General features: G+C 39.1%; 1 protein-coding gene across 1 annotated transcript in view; it reads left to right on the top strand.

Moving 5' to 3' along the window:
* The window catches only part of PROS1 (protein S), a 32,355-nt gene extending 14,697 nt beyond the window's left edge, over window positions 1-17,658 (top strand). Inside the window, exons 8-15 of the mRNA XM_015878668.1 lie at window positions 3,439-3,560; window positions 6,273-6,391; window positions 8,921-9,110; window positions 10,087-10,254; window positions 10,717-10,885; window positions 12,452-12,600; window positions 13,336-13,549; window positions 15,426-17,658. Coding sequence (XP_015734154.1) covers window positions 3,439-3,560; window positions 6,273-6,391; window positions 8,921-9,110; window positions 10,087-10,254; window positions 10,717-10,885; window positions 12,452-12,600; window positions 13,336-13,549; window positions 15,426-15,571 — 1,277 coding nt within the window. The 3' untranslated portion in view covers window positions 15,572-17,658. The remainder of the gene's footprint in view (window positions 1-3,438; window positions 3,561-6,272; window positions 6,392-8,920; window positions 9,111-10,086; window positions 10,255-10,716; window positions 10,886-12,451; window positions 12,601-13,335; window positions 13,550-15,425) is intronic.
* Window positions 17,659-19,958: the final 2,300 nt, after the last annotated feature.

Genomic DNA, 19,958 nt, shown 5'->3' with positions numbered 1-19,958 from the left:
ATTCAATACTCTGATTTACTCTATTGCTACTGGCTAGCCAGTGCTTATAGTTTTGTTTTTTTGTACTGGCTAGTGTTCACATGCTGGAAGGGGTAAAGAATCTTCCACAGGGAACAATGCCTCCTAAATTGTCTCTACAGAATTATGTCCTTCTGGAAGGCCAAAGTCTCTCTACTTCCATGCCTCTCAGGAGATGCTGAATTTCGTGTTTTATATCTTCACTGTGAAGCAGGCTATAGGCTTTTTTTTCCCTTCTCTTCTCCATATGCTTAGGCCTAGGCGGATTTCTTTCCCTCTTACAATCCTCAGATGATCATAATAATGAAATTTGTTTTTCCTATTCTGCTTGCTTTGGAAAATACAGATAAAGCATTCTTCCTACCTACTGCATAGTATGTATGAATTTGTCATTGATATGTTTGATAAAATTATAAAAAACAACCAGCAACAGAATCAGCTTGACATTGTAATCAATGGATCTGTTGTCTTGAGTTTTGAATAGACATGACATTGCCAGTCATTGGAATTTCTTAGGAAATGACTTATACAGTAGAACCCCTTCTACCAACCTGATATTGGGATGGACAACAGCCATTAAGACCATAAATTGTTTAATGATTTCCAGCTGGAAAGGAGTATATATGCCAAATGAAGGAGAAGCAATCTAACAGTAGATGAAGGAAACAGAAGGGTCAAATTTCAGTTCTGCATCAGCAAAGTACTTCTTAAGAACTAAGTTCTGCTGCATGAATAATTTGTGACTAATTTCTTTCAGGCATATGCAGAAATAAGTATGAATAAGGCTCCAAAATAAACTTTTAACTATTGCAACCCACCCTCATATCTTACTCACCTAAATACCACAGGTGACAAAGGCCAAAATAAATGAAATAGGAATCAGTCCATGAGTAGAATGTTTGTAGTTTACAGATACAGGAGTTTGCTTCTATTTACATACATATGTACTTCAGAGTAGCACATTTTAATAGGACAGCTTTCTCAAATTCAAGCAATGAAAATTCTTAACACTGGCAAATGTTATCTGAAATCTGTAATTTCAGGCATAGTCTCAAGTGAATTTATACAGTCATATAAGACTATTTCAAGTTATGATCAAAAGCATCTGCAAAATGCTATGTCAGATCAGTTCATGGCAACATCCGATGCTGTATTTCTGCATTAACTACCTCTTTTATTCACTTAGCTGAGATTTTGGATTTGTAAGGCATTTGAAGAGATTTGAAGCAGAAGTCTCCTTTGCAACATTTTCTGCAGCTATGCACCTAAGATCAATTAGAACTTGAACAATCCACAAGTAGTTGCCAGCTATCCAGTTATATCTTATGAACTGTTGTCTGATATGTATCAAACCTTCCACCAGAGCAAGAAATCAGTGTCAACAACAGATTTCTGTATTGCATCCATTGCCTTTTGGTAACCAAGTCCACAAGACTTGATATGCTCCTATCATGCAATGCAGTCATATTTAAATGTGCTAAACTAGCTCAGTGGCATTAGAATAGTTTCTAAGGGTGGGAAGAAAAAACCCACGCTACTATATTCCATCAGCCTGCTTCACAGCAGGGGGTGATTCTCAGCTTGATACAGCAGAGGTGAGCTATTGCTGTAGAGCAAACAAGAATGACTAAAGAGTCCTCAATCCACCCAAAGAGAGAACACAAAAAATCTTAACCACATAGGCTAGCCTTTATGCAGGGCCATCAAGCATGTGGAGATCTGAGAGTAGAATGGAAGGAGAGCAGAAGGAGAAAGGGATTACACTTGACAAACAAGACGAGCAAACCCCATCAAAATAAAACTGTTTGAATCCTGTAGCTTACACAGCCACATGTCAGCAGACACAGCATACAGCTGGATCTTGATCAGAACTTTAATTCCAGCTCTATTAGCTACTGTAAGGAACAGTGTAGCTTTTTCTCTTTATAAGATTGTATAGAAGGGAGACTAAGCCTGGGCATACGCTTTGCAGTGATGATTTCCAGGAAAGGGATGGGAAGAGGAGATGCCCAATCACAAAATCAGTTTACTCAGTCTTTTCAGGAATTGTTGCCCATTTGAGTAATGCAGAAACTGCAAGCACTTGGATGCTAAGCAACTTGAAAATTACAGTTAACTGCAGCAAAAGTAGAAATCAGAGTAGCACCCACAACAGAAAAACGTGGCTTCCTGTTTGGAAGGAGATTAAGTGTATTAGCTACAAGGCAACAGATTGCCCAGTAACTTTTTAGGATTTTTTTCTTAGCTTTCTTTTTCCACTGTAAGGTGGAATGATACAAAGATGGTAACAGATATTCAAAAGGTTATTTATAAGGAAAGACTCACCAATACGGATGCCTTTTCTGGGAAACGCTGAGGCAATCTCCACCAGGAACAATCTCCAAGAGATGCTGCCTTAGTGGTGGTCAGCCCTTAAATGAGGTCTAGAGGAGGTGGAGTCAAGCTCCACCCCTTCCGGGAGCACAGCTCAATTACTCTCACCTGTGCTCCCACAGCTGACCCAACACTTGCCTCAGCTGATTAATCAGAGGTTCAGGCTGTGATTACCAATTTCCCATACACCCCCCTTTCTCTTCCCATCAAACAACAGATTATACATGTTCAAACAAGCAAGCAAACAAACAAAAACGAATCATAAACCACCTTTTTTTTGAGTGCTTATTCCCACTTATTTCAAACTAACTTTTGAAATTTCTTTAACCTGAGGCTCCAGGTCACCCTTATTAGAGTCACATACCCAGAAGATGTTTCTGCAATAGCAGTGTAACTGTTACATTGGCCTTTCACATAGCCTTTGGTTTCTAACCTTTTTATTGTGTACAGCCTATAGCATAAAGAGATGAAGTTACTTTTGTTTGTTTAACTTACTCATACCTCAAAGCAGATTGGTCTGCTCTAACAGATGAAACTGAAACTTAGTTATTTGGGAGATTGTTGTATGTTATTTTAACAGGCATTTTGCTTTGAAACAATTTTGTTCTTATATGAATAAAGCATGTTCCTTTACCACACAGTTGCCATACATACTAATAATACTCTAAATTTGATTATATCCATAGGAAAAGGAAGAAATCTGACCCAGAATAGCATTTCTGTCATAACAGTAGTGATTTATTGAGGTCTCTCCCTTGTGCTAATGCAGCCACCTTGCAACTTCTTACTGCCTCACAAATCAGACCAGATTTTCCCCAGCTCTGAGTGCAAGGCCCTTAACAGATTCCTAAGGTTTTATATACCCCAGTAATTCTGGATTCAAAATTTTACATAGGAAACATCCATTAGCATTAGTTTAGCTTAGCAGTAGTCACCTATTGGATTCATTGTATGCTGGAGGACTCGTCTATCATTCAATTTAACGTTTGTTTTCAGCCTGTTCAATGAAAAATCTTAACTCTTGCTTCATGCTTGCATTTCTTCTAGATATTGATGAATGTGCTGAAAATACTTGTGCTCAACTTTGTGTAAACTCTCCAGGAAGTTATAGCTGCTACTGTGATGGCAAGAAAGGGTTCAAGCTCTCCAAGGACATGAAGAGCTGTGAGGTAAAACTCCACTGTGTAAAATCCCACATGGAAAATCACAGAGTTGGATATCTGTAGGTGATAGGATGAGTTAGCTTCAAGAAAATAGGAAACTATTTGAGAACCAATTCAAAACTGCTGAAAAATTGCTGGTGACTTTGAGCTATGGTTTGACTCACAAAGCAGACCCAGTAAATCATTTGGATGCCATTCAGTTCATGCATACTCATTTACACAAACCTTGTCAAGAGAAGCTAGCCTTAGCCAGTCTTCTTTATTTTCTTCTGCTTCCAAAAGAGGCCCCAGCTTTTTTCTGTCACACAATTCCTATTCAGCTTACTTGGAGCCACAGTATTACATTTGCCCACACGTTTCCAGGTTTTTCTTAGACTGCACAAAAGTTTTCACTCACTCCTACAGAGTTACTGAAAGATCCTGTTTGGATTAAAAAAAAAAACAAAAGTTGGACTGTTTTCCACAGTTTTCATCTGCAATAGCTTAAGAAAAAGGATGTAGTAATAGTTGCCAATTGAAGAGCATCTCACAGACAGAATGGACTGTTGTTGCTCAGTTAGAAAATTTACACTTATTAGTAGCAGAAAATTTGGAACTCTGGAGAATCTCAGTACGAGGCTTTTCTTGTGAATCGTTCTCCATGTGTTTTGAAAAATACATACAGGCTGAGACTTGTTTTATGAGGTGAGTGCAGATAAATGCCAACAACAACAAAAAAAAGCAAGAACACCTCTAACACAGTACAACAATACTGGACTTAAGCCATAGGAATGAAGTCTGGCACAAGTGCTAGCATTTATGTATTAAAACATGTTTGTACTTGCTGAAATTTAATATCTGAATGACACTTCTTCCTTTTTCATCAAAGGAGAAGAGTATCTTCTAGCTTCATTACATGTTCTATACAGCTGTTGAAAAGTGATTGTCTATTTCAAAACTAGTTTCTGGCCTTGAAATTGAAACAAATAGTTTAATCAGTTGAAAAGATATGCAGTCCAAAGACTAGTTATACTGGCAAATGTGAAAAGGAATAGAAATAAAATTAAACACACCTGTGCATTTAATGAAACTCCTGTGTCATGAATGCACTAGAGTTTGGTTGGTAACTGTATTTGGCTGTTTACCAAATGAATGTTTGAGAACAGAAGAGCCCTTCACACATATTCTTGTCACTTCTATTCTATAGGATTGCTATACTGCTGTCATATAAATGATACACAAGATGTATTTTGAGGGATTGCTTCGTAGCAAATTGATTTTTAGACTAGTCAATGTATCAGTGCTCTAAAGTACACACTGCAAATCTTCCCACCTTTTTTCATTGCAGAACTTACTCCCTTTACCAGAAGATATTCTAAATGCTTTATTTTCAAGAGAAAGCTGAACGTGTTACTTATAACATCACAGTTCCAGAACACAAAGAAGCAAACAGTGCCAGGAAAGGATAGTTTACATTTGTTTGCTCATTATTTTACTAGTTTAAATCTGCACCACGTGTAATTCCTACATGCAGAAGCCTGTTAAAAAGTTTAGGTAGCTGAATATCTGAAAAAACAAGTGCCATTGGTTTTATTGTTCATTTTGATCTTTCTCTCCTCATTGCAGCTGCAGCTGACTGTGATTACTCACATTTGACTTTGGCTAGAATACTAGGATTAATCCCAGCTTTGCATGCAGCTAAAGGACTTCTAGTTCCCACAAACACACAGAACTCCTCTTTTACACTTTTCCTGAGAATATTCTGTGTCAGGACTTTCTTGATCCCATTAACAGTTCTCAGAAATATTAATTTAGTGCTGTTCTAGCAGGAAGTGTGTTGTTGATTGCATCAACGTCCCCTTCCAAAACTCAAATAAAATAACTACATTCGGTGAACAGATAGAAAGAAATATTTTGTACCAAACTGTTACTGTATTTACCTGTAAATTATTCTTTTTATTTCAGGTAAATTATTCTAGTTGTACTGGAGGTTGTTCAGCTAGGAACTGTTGTATATCGGTATTGACAAAGCGAAGGTGATCTTTATTTATTTTGAAATCTACTCAAGTCACAGCTTTGGCTTCCTTCCCTTCTAACACCTGATCAGGTTTAGATTCTATACAGCTTTAATACTGGAATTTGGCTGGACTCTAGCAGATGGATGTCATAGGTCCCTGGTGACAGAAAAGGTCATGATGGAAGAGGAGAATCCTTGATTAAAATAATGAATATTTAAATAGTTGCAGTCCACCAGAACTTTTTCAACCTAAACTATTATTCAGCAGCTTAAATAAATGGACATTTATAGAATCATAGAATTATTAAGGTTGGAAAAGACCTAAGATAATCTTCCACCTACCACCACGATTGCTCACTAAATTATGTTCTTTAATACACATCTATGCATTTCTTGAACACCACCAGGGATGGTGACTCAACTGCCACCCTGGGCAGCCCATTCCAGTGCATGACCACTCTTTCAGAGAAGTTTTTGCTAAAGTCCAGCCTGAACATCTTCTGATGCACCTTGAGGCCATTCTAAACAAAACAAAACAAAAAAGAGATCTATCCATTTATGTATAGATAATCAAGTTTAAAAAAAATAAAAATAGTGAAGTCATCCATTTCTTAAACAAACAACAAAAAAAAGGAGCCTAACAGGAAACAGTAGAAATTCCTTAATAAAATTTCACAATACAACGTTAACAGTTTTTTTTTTTTCTTTTCTATTACTTTCAGTCTGTTCCTGTGTGTATCCCACTGAACCTAGAAAGGAATTATGAGCTGCTCTACCTGGCGGAGCAGTTTACAGGGACTCCTGTTCTGTATTTAAAGTTTAAATTGCCAAATGTCACCAGGTAAGCATTTGGTGTTCATAAAAGTATACCTGGAAATCACAGACATTTGTTTCCCTTAATTTTCTGAGGATGTAGCTTGGACTGTGTGCATAAGTTATATCACCTTCTCCCAGCGGGTTAGGATACCCTTGTATGGAGAATGGACTAACTCAGGTTCCTGCATGTACTCTCACTTAAGGGAGCGTGGAGTCATTTGAAAGTGGACAGGCAAGAGTAATGTGCCTGGAGCTGTTTCACAGCATCTCTTAATGATTGTACTGTGTCCTTGAGATACCTCAACCTATATATAAACAGCAACTGTCTGATGTGGCAAAACTAAAAGGCCAGCAATTTTCTTCCAGACACCTCAGAAGCAGGCAGAGCCAGTAGCAACTTAGTCCCAGACAGGAAACAATGCAGAGCTAGGGCAGATGTGAACCACTGGCATTCAGATGTGACCATATCTATGAATAAATAAGCTGGAGTCTTCCAGCCATTACAGTCCTAGTTACCAATGCTCTTGGGAGGAAAGAGGTGTATGGACTGGGAGAAAGAGTTCAAAGACATTGAAGCTTACTTTCCCTTAAAATAAAGAGCAGGGGTTAGTAAATCACACAGAATCACAGAATGACCCGGGTTGGAAGGGACCTCAAGGATCATGTAGTTCCAACCCCCCTGCCTGGCAGGGCCACCAAACATACACATTTACTAGATCAGGTTGCCCAGAGCCCTGTCCAACCTGGTCTTGAACACCTCCAAGGACGGGGCATCCACAACCTCCCTGGGCAGCCTGTTCCAGGACCTAACCACTCTCTTAGTAAAGAACTTCCCCCTACCATCCAACCTAAATCTTCCCTCTTTTAACTTAAAACCATTTCCCCTAGTCCTGCTATTATCAGCCCTTTCAAAGAGTTTACTCCCCTCCTGGGAGTAAGTTCCCTTCAGGTATTGAAAGGCTGCAATGAGGTCACCCCGCAACCTTCTCTTCTCCAGGCTGAACAAACCCAACTCCCTCAGCCTGTCCTCATAGGGGAGGTGCTCCAGCCCCCTGATCATCTTCGTGGCCCTCCTCTGGACCCTTTCCAAAATCTCCATGTCTTTTTTGTACTGAGGGCTCCACACCTGGACACAGTACAACAGATGGGGCCTCACAAGAGCAGAGTAGAGAGGGACAATCACCTCCCTATCCCTGCTGACCACCCCTCTCCCGATGGAGCCCAGGATCCCATTTGCTTTCTGGGCTGAGTAAAGGTTGGAGGCAGTGACAGAGATACAGAAAGTCAATTAGAATCCTCAAATAAAAATCAGATATCATAAGAGAAAGAGTTAGTTTAAAGCTTCCATTCTCATATATGGTAATGGCTTTAAGCTTGTTGCTGCTACTTCAACAAAGGCAGGCTGGGGCTGCCCCAACCCTGTGCTTCCTTTCTCAGTTTTCTGAGGACACTGATAAAGCACAATACCTTGTCTATATCACCACCTGTATGATTGCTGTTAGTGCTGTCAGAGCAATTGACAAAGATAGTGACCTCTGCGTTACTCTTGGACTTCTTCATAGTGGCAGCCAAAATTGCAGTGTTTCTTGACTTACTGAACAATTTCAGAGCATCAGCAGCAACAGCTGGTGATCCCCAGAGCCTCAGAACCATACAGAAGGACATAAATATTGAGAACTTTTTCCTCTGCCATTTTTCCAAGTTGACCTGGCAGTAATGCTTTCCTGGAAGACCTTTCTAAGAAGATAAATGTTTGAAACTCTCTTAGTCTCTGTATAAATACAGAATGCTGTTTTGTGGGTCTGTATGAGAGACTGACATCTAGTGGACAAAGAGCAAGACCGAGAATTAAAATGACCGAAGTTCTCAATTACACCTCCCATTTCTTTTGTTGTCTTCATCAAATCCTTACTTCTACATGCTTTGTTTTCTCCTCTCATCCTTAATCTTTTTTATCTAGCCCAGGCATTCTGGAAGGTGAGAGATGTTTATCACTATATTTATACTCTCTCTTTGCCACTCTATCCTGTCCTATATGCATAAATCGTAATTTTGCTATATGTATGTTCAGCTGCCAAGATACAGACAACAAATCCTCAGATTAGAGCGAAACGCATAAAAGACAATATAGCAAACATCTAAGTTATAATTGTTGTAGGATAGCACTTGGTAACACATTTCTAAATTACAGCGTTGATCACTTATTTTTCTCTACATCATATTTCCATGCAATGCAATAGGGATATTGCCTCTAACCTCTTAATAAACAGGATGCGATATCCTTCACGTGCAAAGCTCATATGAGACGTGGTAACTGAACAAAAGCTTTTTTCAATCCCAGTTCCAGGAATTAGTTGCTAAGCTTCTCCCTGGATTTAGATAAACAACATCAGATTCTGCCTTTGTCTAATAGGATGCAAATCTCACAAATGCTCAGAAACAGAATTACCAAAAGGTGACTATCAACTGTTTCTTACCCTACTAATAGGTTTTCCTAGGCTCTTCAGTACTTCAGGATTCCTGTCTTAATAAAAAATTCTTCTTCATAATTCAGATTTTCAGCAGAATTTGATTTCCGGACATACGATACAGAGGGAGTTATACTATACGCAGAATCCCTTGACAATACAGCATGGATCTTGCTTGCTCTTCGCGATGGAAAGATTGAAATTCAGTTCAAGAATGAATTTGGAACAAAAGTTACCAGTGGAGGAAAAGCCATTAATGATGGCCTGTGGCATATTGTAAGTTGGATTTGCCTTTTTCCCTTCCTTTAATCCCCCAACTGAACTATATGCAGAATGTAAGTAACTATTCTGGAGGCTTAAAATGATGCTCCCATATCTCAGATTTTAAAAAAATTAACCAAGAAATGTGCAAGGATGCCCTTCCTCTGGGAATTTGTGGTACCTGTTGTCACAGGTTAATTACAAAACCATGACACCTGTTTATCATCATAATTGGTAAAGAGAGAGCTAATACTACCTAGCAACATAGGAATTCTTCTTTGTAATCATGAAAAAGGAAGCAGTAGATAATTAGAAAGTGTGATTACAGGTTGAACTCCACAAGAATAAGACACTTTGCCTAGAAAGCAAATCTACTTTCAGTAAACCAGAAGTGCAGCTTGTTCTTCAAGCTTGCACTCCTAAGATGAAAGACCTTGCTCAGTTATACCATCTGTAATTGACACCATATTGTTAAGATAAATTTGTTTTTAGAGAGTGAGACAAGAGAACCCAGAATTCAGCATAGACCTCTTACAGTTCAGTTCAACTTGCTTGAGATTAAAATTCTACTTTGATGCCTAATAGTAGCAAGAGCTGAATCTGTTCTGTTTGTGTTCTGTCTGGAGACTCAACCCTCTGTATCCTGATTACAGGTTACAGTGCAATGGAGAACTGTATGCCAAATGTAGAAATTGTACAATTGTAGAAGTCAGCATCTTGAAAGTTCTATAGGGCATGAAGCAAACTAATCAGCTGTGTAGGTATTCTTGTGGGTAGGATGGGAGTAAAAATAAAGATGATCTTTCTATTGGATGTCCACAGCTGATCCAAATTTAAATATGCTATAAAGTACTGAATGCATTAGTGCTGTTTTACAATTCAGATATTTAGTGATATAAAAATAATCCTTCATACAGGCATATATAATTAGCATTTAGAAATATCCTACTTATTTGTGTGTACATATTTAAATAGTTACATTTCATTCTAGATATCAGTTGAAGAACTAGAAAACAGCATCAGTGTAAAAATAGCTAAAGAAGCAGTGATGAACATTAACAGCCCAGGAACTCTCTTCAAGCAATCACACGGTTTCTTGGAAACTAAGGTGTACATTGCAGGGTTACCTCGCAAAGTTGGTGACACTCTCATTAAACAGGTAACTAAAAAATCAGTGTTAATTAAGATTTATTACTTTCTGTATTTTTTCTTTTGCAGTCACACAGGAAAGAATAGTAGCTTGGAATCCATTCGGAAAATGAAAATTGGGTTATTAACCACTGTTTTGAAAGTAAATGTGCAGACAACTTTGCAGTCTATCCTCTGGTTTCAGTTATAAAAACACAGTGCTTAAGGCCTAATCACGTTTGTGATGTTAGCTTCTGCTATGCCCTGAGTGGGTACGGAAATCAACATCAAAACTGGAACTATTACATCAGGATAATTTATGGAAGGCTGACATACTAAATGCATGCCATTTGTTTTCTCTCAAGTATCAGTTCTGTAACCAATAGCATTGAAATGCTATTACTGGCTGTATGTTGATATGTAAAGTAAGACCTTCTTAATAGTTTTAAAATAAATTTGAGTTCACACCTCTGGTGCTGTAATTCCTCTACAGATTAACCCTCGGCTGGATGGGTGCATTCGTGCCTGGAACCTGATGAATCAAGGACATTCAGGTGTAAAAGAAGTTATTCAAGAAAAGCAGAGTAAACACTGCTTAGTAACAGTTGAGAGAGGATCATTCTACCCTGGAAATGGCATGGCAAAGTTTAATATAAACTACAGTAAGAATTTTTCTGTATGTTGTTATACTTGTTATACTTTTTGCTGGATTTTGCTGGAGGTGATGAATTGTAAAGGAAAGAAAAAGAAAAGAAAAACAACACTAAGCTACCTACCACTGCATTCAGTGGTGATTCCAGTAATTTTTTTGAGGAATATGTTTGAGTGAGGGTTTTTGCTCCCACTGATGTCATCGGTTTAATTTCTCAAATGCTTTAGGCTAGGAAGCATATTCTTCATTTGTAAAAAATGGGCACTAATTCTAATTAGATCTAATTCTGCTCTGTTTATCCATGGAGAGACCTACAATATTATTGACAGAGAAAGTATATTGGGGATGTGGAAAAGGATCACTACAGTTTTGTTCATATAATTCATCTCTTAAATGAACATCCTGTTGGAGTGCCTATCTTCTCCTGAACCCAAAAATTTATTGCCTGTCTTCCTGCCCTAATTTCAAGTTTTGCAACTCAGGATCACCCTCTGCTCTCTCAAATTCCTGAAGTGAAATATATCTAGTATCATCACAAATCTTGTCATCATTGCACTTCCATATCTCAGATGCTTTCCTACCCTTCAACCTCCTTTTGATCCCCAGTCCTTTTCATCCTAGGAATAGTTATTCCTTCTAAGGCCTTTTATTTACATCCTTGGTATCCCACTTCAAAAGATTTCTCTAGCTTCTTACATCAAGTTTCCAACCAACTCAAGTGATTTCTTATGCCATAGAAGGTTCCTCTGCTTTGCTCCCATTCATTCACATCATGCTGACATGTATCCTCCTGACCTTTTTACATGGGCTGCTGCTATGCCTTCACTCTCTCCACACCCCATTCAGTTTCCAGCCCCATACCACCCTCCTCAAGTTCAAGTGGCTGCCCACAGCTACTACTGCCTTCCCACAGGCTGTTATAGCCCTCTGCTTCCACTCACGCTTTCCTCTGTGTAGGGATCTGACCTAATTTCATGTTCTAGAATTTCTGCTTCTTGAAGAAACTACCAGAAATCAACTTAGATGTTACTGGGGAAGGGAGGGCAGACGCTAGAAGTTAGAAAAGTTGACAAATAGCTCTTTAAACAATTTTTGTATTAGCTTCACTGTGAATACATCATATTAAATTATATTCGCACCATCTGCACGTTTGTTTTACCCATCTGCGTATTCCCATTTTAATAGCGGAATGATTTCAGAATGTAAAAATGTGTCATAACTGCCAATCTTCTACTCAGTGGCAGAAATATATGAGTTAAGTCATTTTTTTAAGTTTGATCTTAAATTGACCTATAGTAAATACGGCACCTGTTCCATGTTAGAACAGAGAAAATAGCATTTAAAACGTCTGACATCTTAAAAGAACAATAGCAAAGATGCAAAGTTTGAGTGGGTTGTTTTGTTGGTTAAGTTTAGACTTGCAGTTCTTTCTAGAAGGTCCAAAATTCACTTTTTCTGGAGATTAGTACTAATTTTTCCACAATAGGAAAACAGATGGAGTAGTAATTTTTTAAGACTATATTAATTTTTCATTAGCAGGTTAACTAATTACTTTCAATCTTTTCTTTTAAAACAGACAATCTTGACAATGCTGAAGACTGGCTAATAAATGTGACCATGACTATTCGCCCATCCGCAGACACTGGTGTTATGTTTGCCCTGGTTTCTAATGAAACAGTGCCTCTTGCTTTGTCCATAGTGGACTCTAACTCTTCTGACTCACAGGTGATCTTACAGTTTCAGCATATGGAACATCAACTGACATGAATCACAACTCTCAGCTTTGTATCACTTAACTTACTACTCACTTGTGAAAAAAGTCAAACTAAAAAGAACTTACTTACACACAGAGGAGGTGGAAAGCTGAATTTATATTTCGCAAAGCACTTCCATCATATTTTGATGTGCAGAAAATGAATTACTATTTGCAATTGCTACAGCAGGGACAAAGCACTAAGTGCTCCTGTGTTAGGTGCTATTCATTATATCATGTCTCTAACATCTCCTTCCAAATGCACAAAGCAGAAAAGGGAGTATGGTAGAGGTTGAGTCATGATATTAAGGCAGTGATGTTAGTTTCAATTTATAAACAAATGTTTTTGCTCATCCATACATCTGCTGAAATGAGAGCACATAAGGAAAACTAAGTACCATCGAAGCTGTAGCAATACTCCCTTTGACTTTAAGAGAAACAGGATTTCACCTCAGAACCACAACCAAAGGGTTTTTACAGTGAATGTTCTCATTTACAAGCTTCAGAGTATAAGTGAATGGCTTTGCTTACAAAGGTGATGCAGCTATCAGCTTCAGTATCTTTTCCAGCTTAATATACATCTTTTTAAAACATCTCTCATATTCTTTTTCTTTCTACTTACAAATGTAAAATGTATCAGAATTAAGTATTATTGTGTGTTAAAGTTACACGTGCCATATTTTGTGACTTTATATTCTCTTGTTTAGGAAATCATTGTGACTATTGGAAACATCACTGTGGCACGTCTAGAATCAAAGAAGCTATGTACACCCAGGAAAGTGCAAGTTGGACTTCTGGTAACCAAACAGCAGCTACAACTGTCTGTTGATTCACGCACAGACCAAAGCAACGCAGAGCTACTGTCTGTCCTGCATCAAGCAATGATAACAGATGTTGTCACCTACTTGGGTGGCCTGCCAGGTGAATTATATTTCTTTTTATTCATTTGTTCTTTTGTACAAGCCTAGTTATGTTCAGCCTTTCCCAGGCTATACAAAGCCTACAGCTGTAAAAGAAACCACAGAAGTCAGGAATATTTTTTCAGCAGCTAGGCTCTGGGCAACAGTTGACTGCCATTCTTCGTGAGATGAAAAATACATTGAAATGGCAAATAACATTTTGTTTCACATAAGGCACAAGTGAATCCTCAACATTAAAACATGTACAAACATAATTTTGTACATGAAGCGTACACATGCGTATTTGCACAGTAGTTTGATTTCAGAGTGAATCCTGCAGAAAAACAGCACTGCCACACGCCATGTTTTTTCAAAGCCCGAGATCCCTAAACATAAGAATTGGTAGAGGAAGAAGACGATGGTTGCGAAGTTAAGTTACTAACAGCAGAGCCTTTCTATATCCTCTGTTAAAGATATTATAGGAAGAGCAAGCCTCAATTCCTACAGAAAGCCTTAAAATCTTTATAAACATAGTCTTGAATTGACATCCACATTACATGTAGGCTGCAGCGTCAAAGCACTGACACAAATAAAGCCAGTCTTTATCTGCAATGTGTTTCTTCCAAAGGAGAAAAAGTACACATGAGCAGAAAGAGGCGAAAAACTGTGTATCCTATGGAGATGATCTTTTTAGGCATTTTTCAAGGTAGAACAGGGAAGCTGGAATTATGTTTCTACCCTCTAGACTTGTCAGAATAGAAGCAAGATTGGGCAGCACTGCAGCCCCATTCCACAGTTGATTGAAGTGATAGCTGCCTTTACATCTAACCAGAAGCAAATCTTTATACAGTGGTAGTAGAGGATATAAAAAAAATTTTCACTAAACGTGACAGTTTCTCTTCTAATTTTGTATTTCAACGGGTATACAATATCTTTTAACCCAGCTAACCAGACAAGTTCCATTCACATAGAATATGTAGAATGAGAATACACTAAGTGTACAGTACTGTCAGCACTTCAGGTAAGTGTTTTTGTAATGCCTGCTGAGTTTTCAAAGAGAGGTGAAGTCTATATTTTCTTAGTAGCTGCAAGTTAGTAGGTTAACAGTCATAGTAACTTGAATACGATTCTTGTTATTTCACAGTCTTCTTCACATTTGTGTATCTGTGACTCTTCCTAGTACATTGCCAACACCAAGGCCTTAAGATTTAAGACCTTAGCTCAAGTCAAGAATCCTAAATAGATAAGAATATGGGTACATATAACGCTCTGAGGCCTCACAGCAGTTCTTGCTTGATCCTGTGCCTAACATATTGAGCGCTGGAAGCACATCAGTGATCTGATGCTACAAAAGCTAAATGAGCAACAGATAAAGTGGGTCTCTCACAGAGATTTCACATGGAAGAGGTAGTAAGGAAGCAATAAAATGTGTGCAGTTCCCAGGGGTCCCCTATTTGAGAACGTGCAGATTTTAATCCAGAATAGCTTTCTGGCAAAAGTTAGATTGTTCTTTCCGTGACCTCTAAACCTATAAGCATCTGTTTGTAGGTCAGGAGAAAAACAGTGGGCTCCATGACACACAGTACAAACTTAACAACAGTTAAGTGTTTCTCATAGCAGCATTTCCTGCATTATGTATAATTTTCTGGTTTCTGGTTGGAAGAACACTTAAAATGCATATTTCAAATTGTATTGACCCTTCTCAGCTTTGCTGACTTTATCTCAAGGAATCTAAAACAGAAGGGAGAAGAAGTTAAATGTTTCCTGCCAAATTGCTGTTTTCTCCCATGGATGACTAACGGAGGCAGAATGGAGCGTTCCCCATGATTTTGCTAATCTGAAAAATACATAGGACACTGCATGCTTTGGCCTAATAAACTGAATGTGTTTCTGTGCAGATGTTCCTGTGGGTGCTACGTTAGTAACTGCTTTCTACAACGGCTGCATGGAGGTGAAGGTCAACAGCAGACAGCTGGATCTGGATGAAGCCATTTTGAAACACAATTCCATCAGATCTCACTCATGCCCACTGATTATGGAGTAACCATTCAATTCTTAATTTAACTTTTTCCCTTTCAGATATAATTTGCATAATTAGTCTCATGTCATAATGAAGCCAGTACTATTTTATTCAAGATGTGCCAGGAAAACAATCAACAACATGGTTTTCCTCTTTTTTATATAGAATGGGGGTAAAAAAAATCCCTTTTTCAGCTCTGTAGAGACAATCAAGATCAAAATTCTGCACTACTTTTTTTTTATTTGTATCAGTGAAAAACTTAAAGCTAGATTTATCTTCCATGCTCAGACTATGCCCTTCATATAAGTAGTTTGGAAAGAGATATTCTACACCTCATTTTTCATATATCAGCACGAAGTTACAAGTTGCAAATGTAAGCAGTGTATTTGAACATAGACAAAACCATTCTCATTAAGCTTTTCCAAATATAACATACAAAGAGAAATCTCTACAGGTTTTGTAGTACATGACTTCAGTAAAAGAGACAACACCCTGGAATCCAGAGCCCAAGCTATCTATGGGTATGTTTACATATTTGTACCAATGTTGGTAAAGCAACTTCCAAACTATTTTTTTTTTCTAAACATAGTTCATCTTTGCAGAGTAGCTCATTATATTGTACCAACTTCAATTCTTCTATTTTAGGAACCCAGCCTTAAACTGTTCTGGATTAGATCAAGTAATTTACTTCTAAAGTGGAGTGAAATACAGGCAAGGCAATTTTAGAAAACAGAAAACTGCATGAAGGAAGGAGCTCTGGTCTTCATCATGGGGGAGCAGACTGGAATTTCCTAAGTAACACTGAGAACTTGCAGCAAACTGTTATTCAATTTATGACAAATTTGGCACTCTTCAACATGAGCTCCCTCTATGGTCCACCATAAATTCCCTTCACTTTTGTCAGCTTTGCATTCACAGAGCCCCCAGAAGAGATTTATTTGCAAGCCCTAATACAGTTGTTTCTGACCTACTTGAAGGTCTACCTTATACTAGTAATACCAAAATGTAAAACTGTTTTCTGCTCAGCCAAGTTAACCAGAACAGGTGATTAGAAGAGTACTGTTTTCCTCATGTTTTAATTTCAGTTGTTTCTAGTATTTCACATTCTTAGTGTTCTTTCTGCTTCCAACACCCCAAAACAAGTAAATTGTAAGAGAATTGCTGTAAGCAATGAATATGTACTCCCATCCATCATCAGGAAAAACATCTGTCAGATTTTTAGATCCAGGGTTTGCTTTCTTTGCTTGAGACAATGAAGTGGAAACGTATGTACAGAAGGATGGATTGTGACAATGTTCATTTTGAGGATTGTCTATCTCCAGTGGCATTAGTGAGGTTTCTTTCACAGCTGAGTACAAACATCAGTGCATCATACCACAGAATCTGAGCCCATCCTTCAACGTTATTCCTTTGTCTGAGGTTATTGTTAACATGGCTTCCTACTTGTGCCCTCGCATATAACACAGTATTTGCTCTGACTTTTACACCAGCCAGCCTCAGAATGGTCTCCAAGTCTGTCCAGCACTGATTTGTATGCAGCTGCTTATCAGCAGGAATTCTATACATCTGATACACAGGGGCTAAATGCCAGTGAACTACAGGTTCAGTTTGCTAGGAACATATGCAAAAAAGCTCTTCATTTTTCTGGATTTCATTAGAGGGAAATGACCGCAGGAAAACATTCCCCCTTCCTTGCTCTCTTCCCATCCCAAAAAACATGTGCTTCATTTGGGCCTAGTAACTACTGAAATAAGCATTGAAGTAACCCTTGCAAGTAAGCATCAAAGTAAGCACTGAAGTAACCATTGCACAAGCGAGCAGAGAAATACAGGGGAAACACAGTCAAGTGTCAGAAGTACTATGAACTCTTAGCCTGTGTGAACAGCAGGAGGAAGGGCTGGTGCTTTTTTTCTTCTTAAGTGTAAAAATTGGTATAGAATTGAAATTAAAGAAAATCATGTTTTCCACACAGACTTCTTTTTGTTGTCATGCAAGAATATTTTAGGATACTGTAGTTGCAATGAAATATCTACAATTTTTAAATGTAAAAGTGCCTCCCTATTGTAAAAATTAAATGAAGCAGCATTTGCAAGTTTTTTTTTGCCTTTTAAGTTAAGCTGTATTTGTCTGTGTTTGTTCATTTTCAATGTGCAAGACTGGTTCTAGTGGTCAGATGGTTGACTTCAGAGATCGTGATAATCTTCAGCATCAAAGACAAGAGCTAGCTTAAATTAATAGGCTGTCCAAGTAGGATTCAGTTTTGGCTGTCAGGTGAGTTCCTGGATGACTGGAGGAAGGGTCACGTCGCTCCCATTTATAAGAAAGGGAGCAAGGAGGACTCGGGGAACTACAGGCTGGTGAGTCTCACCTCTGTGCCTGGGAAGATCATGGAACAGATCCTCCTGGACAACATGCTTAATCACATGAGGAATGAGCATGTGATCTGAGACAGCCAGCACGGCTTCACCAGGGAAAGGTCATGCCTAACAAGTCTGGTGGCCTTCTATGATGAAGTGCCAGCACTGGTGGTCAAAGGGAAGGTGACCAATGTCATTTACCTGGACTTCAGCAAGGCCTTTGACATTGTCCTCTACCACATCCTTACCTCCAAATTGGAGAGATCTGGATTTGATGGGTGATGTCTGGATGAGGAGCTATGAGATCTGGTATGGTGACTTGTGGTAGCAACGGTAATGGGAGGATGGTTGGGCTAGATGATCTTGTAGGTCCTTTCCAACCCTGTGATTCTATGACAGCACAGTGGATAAGGATAGGTCACAGAGGGTGGTGACTCATGGTTTGATGTCCAGGTGGAGGCCGATAACAACAGGCACCTCCCAGGGGTCTGTCTTGGAGCCAGTGATCTTTAACAATGTCAATGACAACAGAAATGAGCACAACCTTAGCAAGTTTGCTGATGACACCAAGCCGAGTGGTGCGGCTGATGCAGTGGAAGGAAGGGATGCCATTCAGAGGGAGCTCAACCGAGAGGTTGGCCTAGGTGAATCTAATGAGGTTGAACACAGCAAAGTGCAAGATTTTGCACTTGGGCTGGAGGAATCCCAGGCATTTCTACAGACTGAGAGGAGCGGTCCTTGAAAGTAGCCCTGCAGAGAAGGACCTGGCGGTCCTGATGGACGAAAAACTTAACATGAGCCAGCAGTGTGCTCTTGCAGCTCGGAAAGCAAATGGTATCTTGAGCTTCATCAGGAGAGGCATGGCCAGCAGAGACAGGGAGGTGATTGTCCCTCTTTACTCTGCCCTTGTGAGGCCCCATACTGGGGGTCTGGGGCCCCCAGTACAAGAAAGACAGCTGATGGAGAGGGTCCAGAAAAGAGCCACTAAGATGATCAGAGGGCTGGAGCACCTCCCCTGAAAAGACAGGCTGAGGGAGCTGGGCTTGTTCAGCATGGAAAAAAGAAGGCTTCAGGGTGACCTCATTGCAGCCTTTTGGTACTTAAAGGGAGCCTTCAAAGAGGAGGGGAGTCAACTCTTTGAAATGGTATGTAATAGCAGGACAAGGGGAAATGATTTTAAGTTGAAGGAGGGAAGTTGAAGACTGGATGTTAGGGGGAAATTCTTTCCCAAGAGAGCGGTGAGGTGCTGGCACAGGCTGTGGAGAGGTTGTGGATGCCCTGTCCCTGGAGGTATTCAAGGCCACGTTGGATAGGGCACTGGGCAGCCTGGTCTAGTATTGAATGTGGAGGTTGGTGGCCCTGCCTGTGGCAGTGGGGTTGGAGATTCATGATCCTTGAGGTCCTTTCCAACCCAGGCCATTCTGTGATTCCTTGTTCTCTAGATAAATGTTTAAATTTATTAATTGTTTAAAATTGCTTAAAGAAATCAAGCTTGGCTTAAAGCGCATGTGGAAGAAATTAGATCAATGACATTTATTGATCCCTATCTTTTCTCCTTTATCAAACATATGTAATTGTAATTTTAGGCATAATCATTTCAGCAAGGGCTGTTCAGTGTTTATATGGAACAGCTGGAACCTGCTGTATGCACCAAGTGTTACAAATCAGCATGTCTCAGTTTCCTTGAAAATAAAATCTAGCCACGGAATTGGTTCTCATTTATACCAGAGCAGCTTTCTGCTTACATGCCTGATCCAAGCAGAGCATGTATGCTTAATGCTGCACATCTCCTGGAGGTAAAAACTGGCTGGAATGAGTGTAAACACTTTCACTGTTGATATTCAAAATTAGCTCTGGCTTTGTCATCTTCAAAGGAAGAGCAGCCAAATTCAGTTTTAGATGTTCCAGTCCTGTTTATCACCGAACAATGTATTGAAGGATCAGCAACGAAGAATGTTGGTCCTTCAGCATTATTAGTTGTGTGCATACGCTAAATATTTTGCTGCCTCAGCAACCTTAGGATATCAGGACACACGGATTTGGGAGCATTTTAT

The sequence above is a fragment of the Coturnix japonica genome, chromosome 1 (genome assembly GCF_001577835.2).
Source record: "Coturnix japonica isolate 7356 chromosome 1, Coturnix japonica 2.1, whole genome shotgun sequence".
Taxonomy (NCBI): domain Eukaryota; kingdom Metazoa; phylum Chordata; class Aves; order Galliformes; family Phasianidae; genus Coturnix; species Coturnix japonica.
This window is presented reverse-complemented; position numbering and strand designations above follow the sequence as displayed.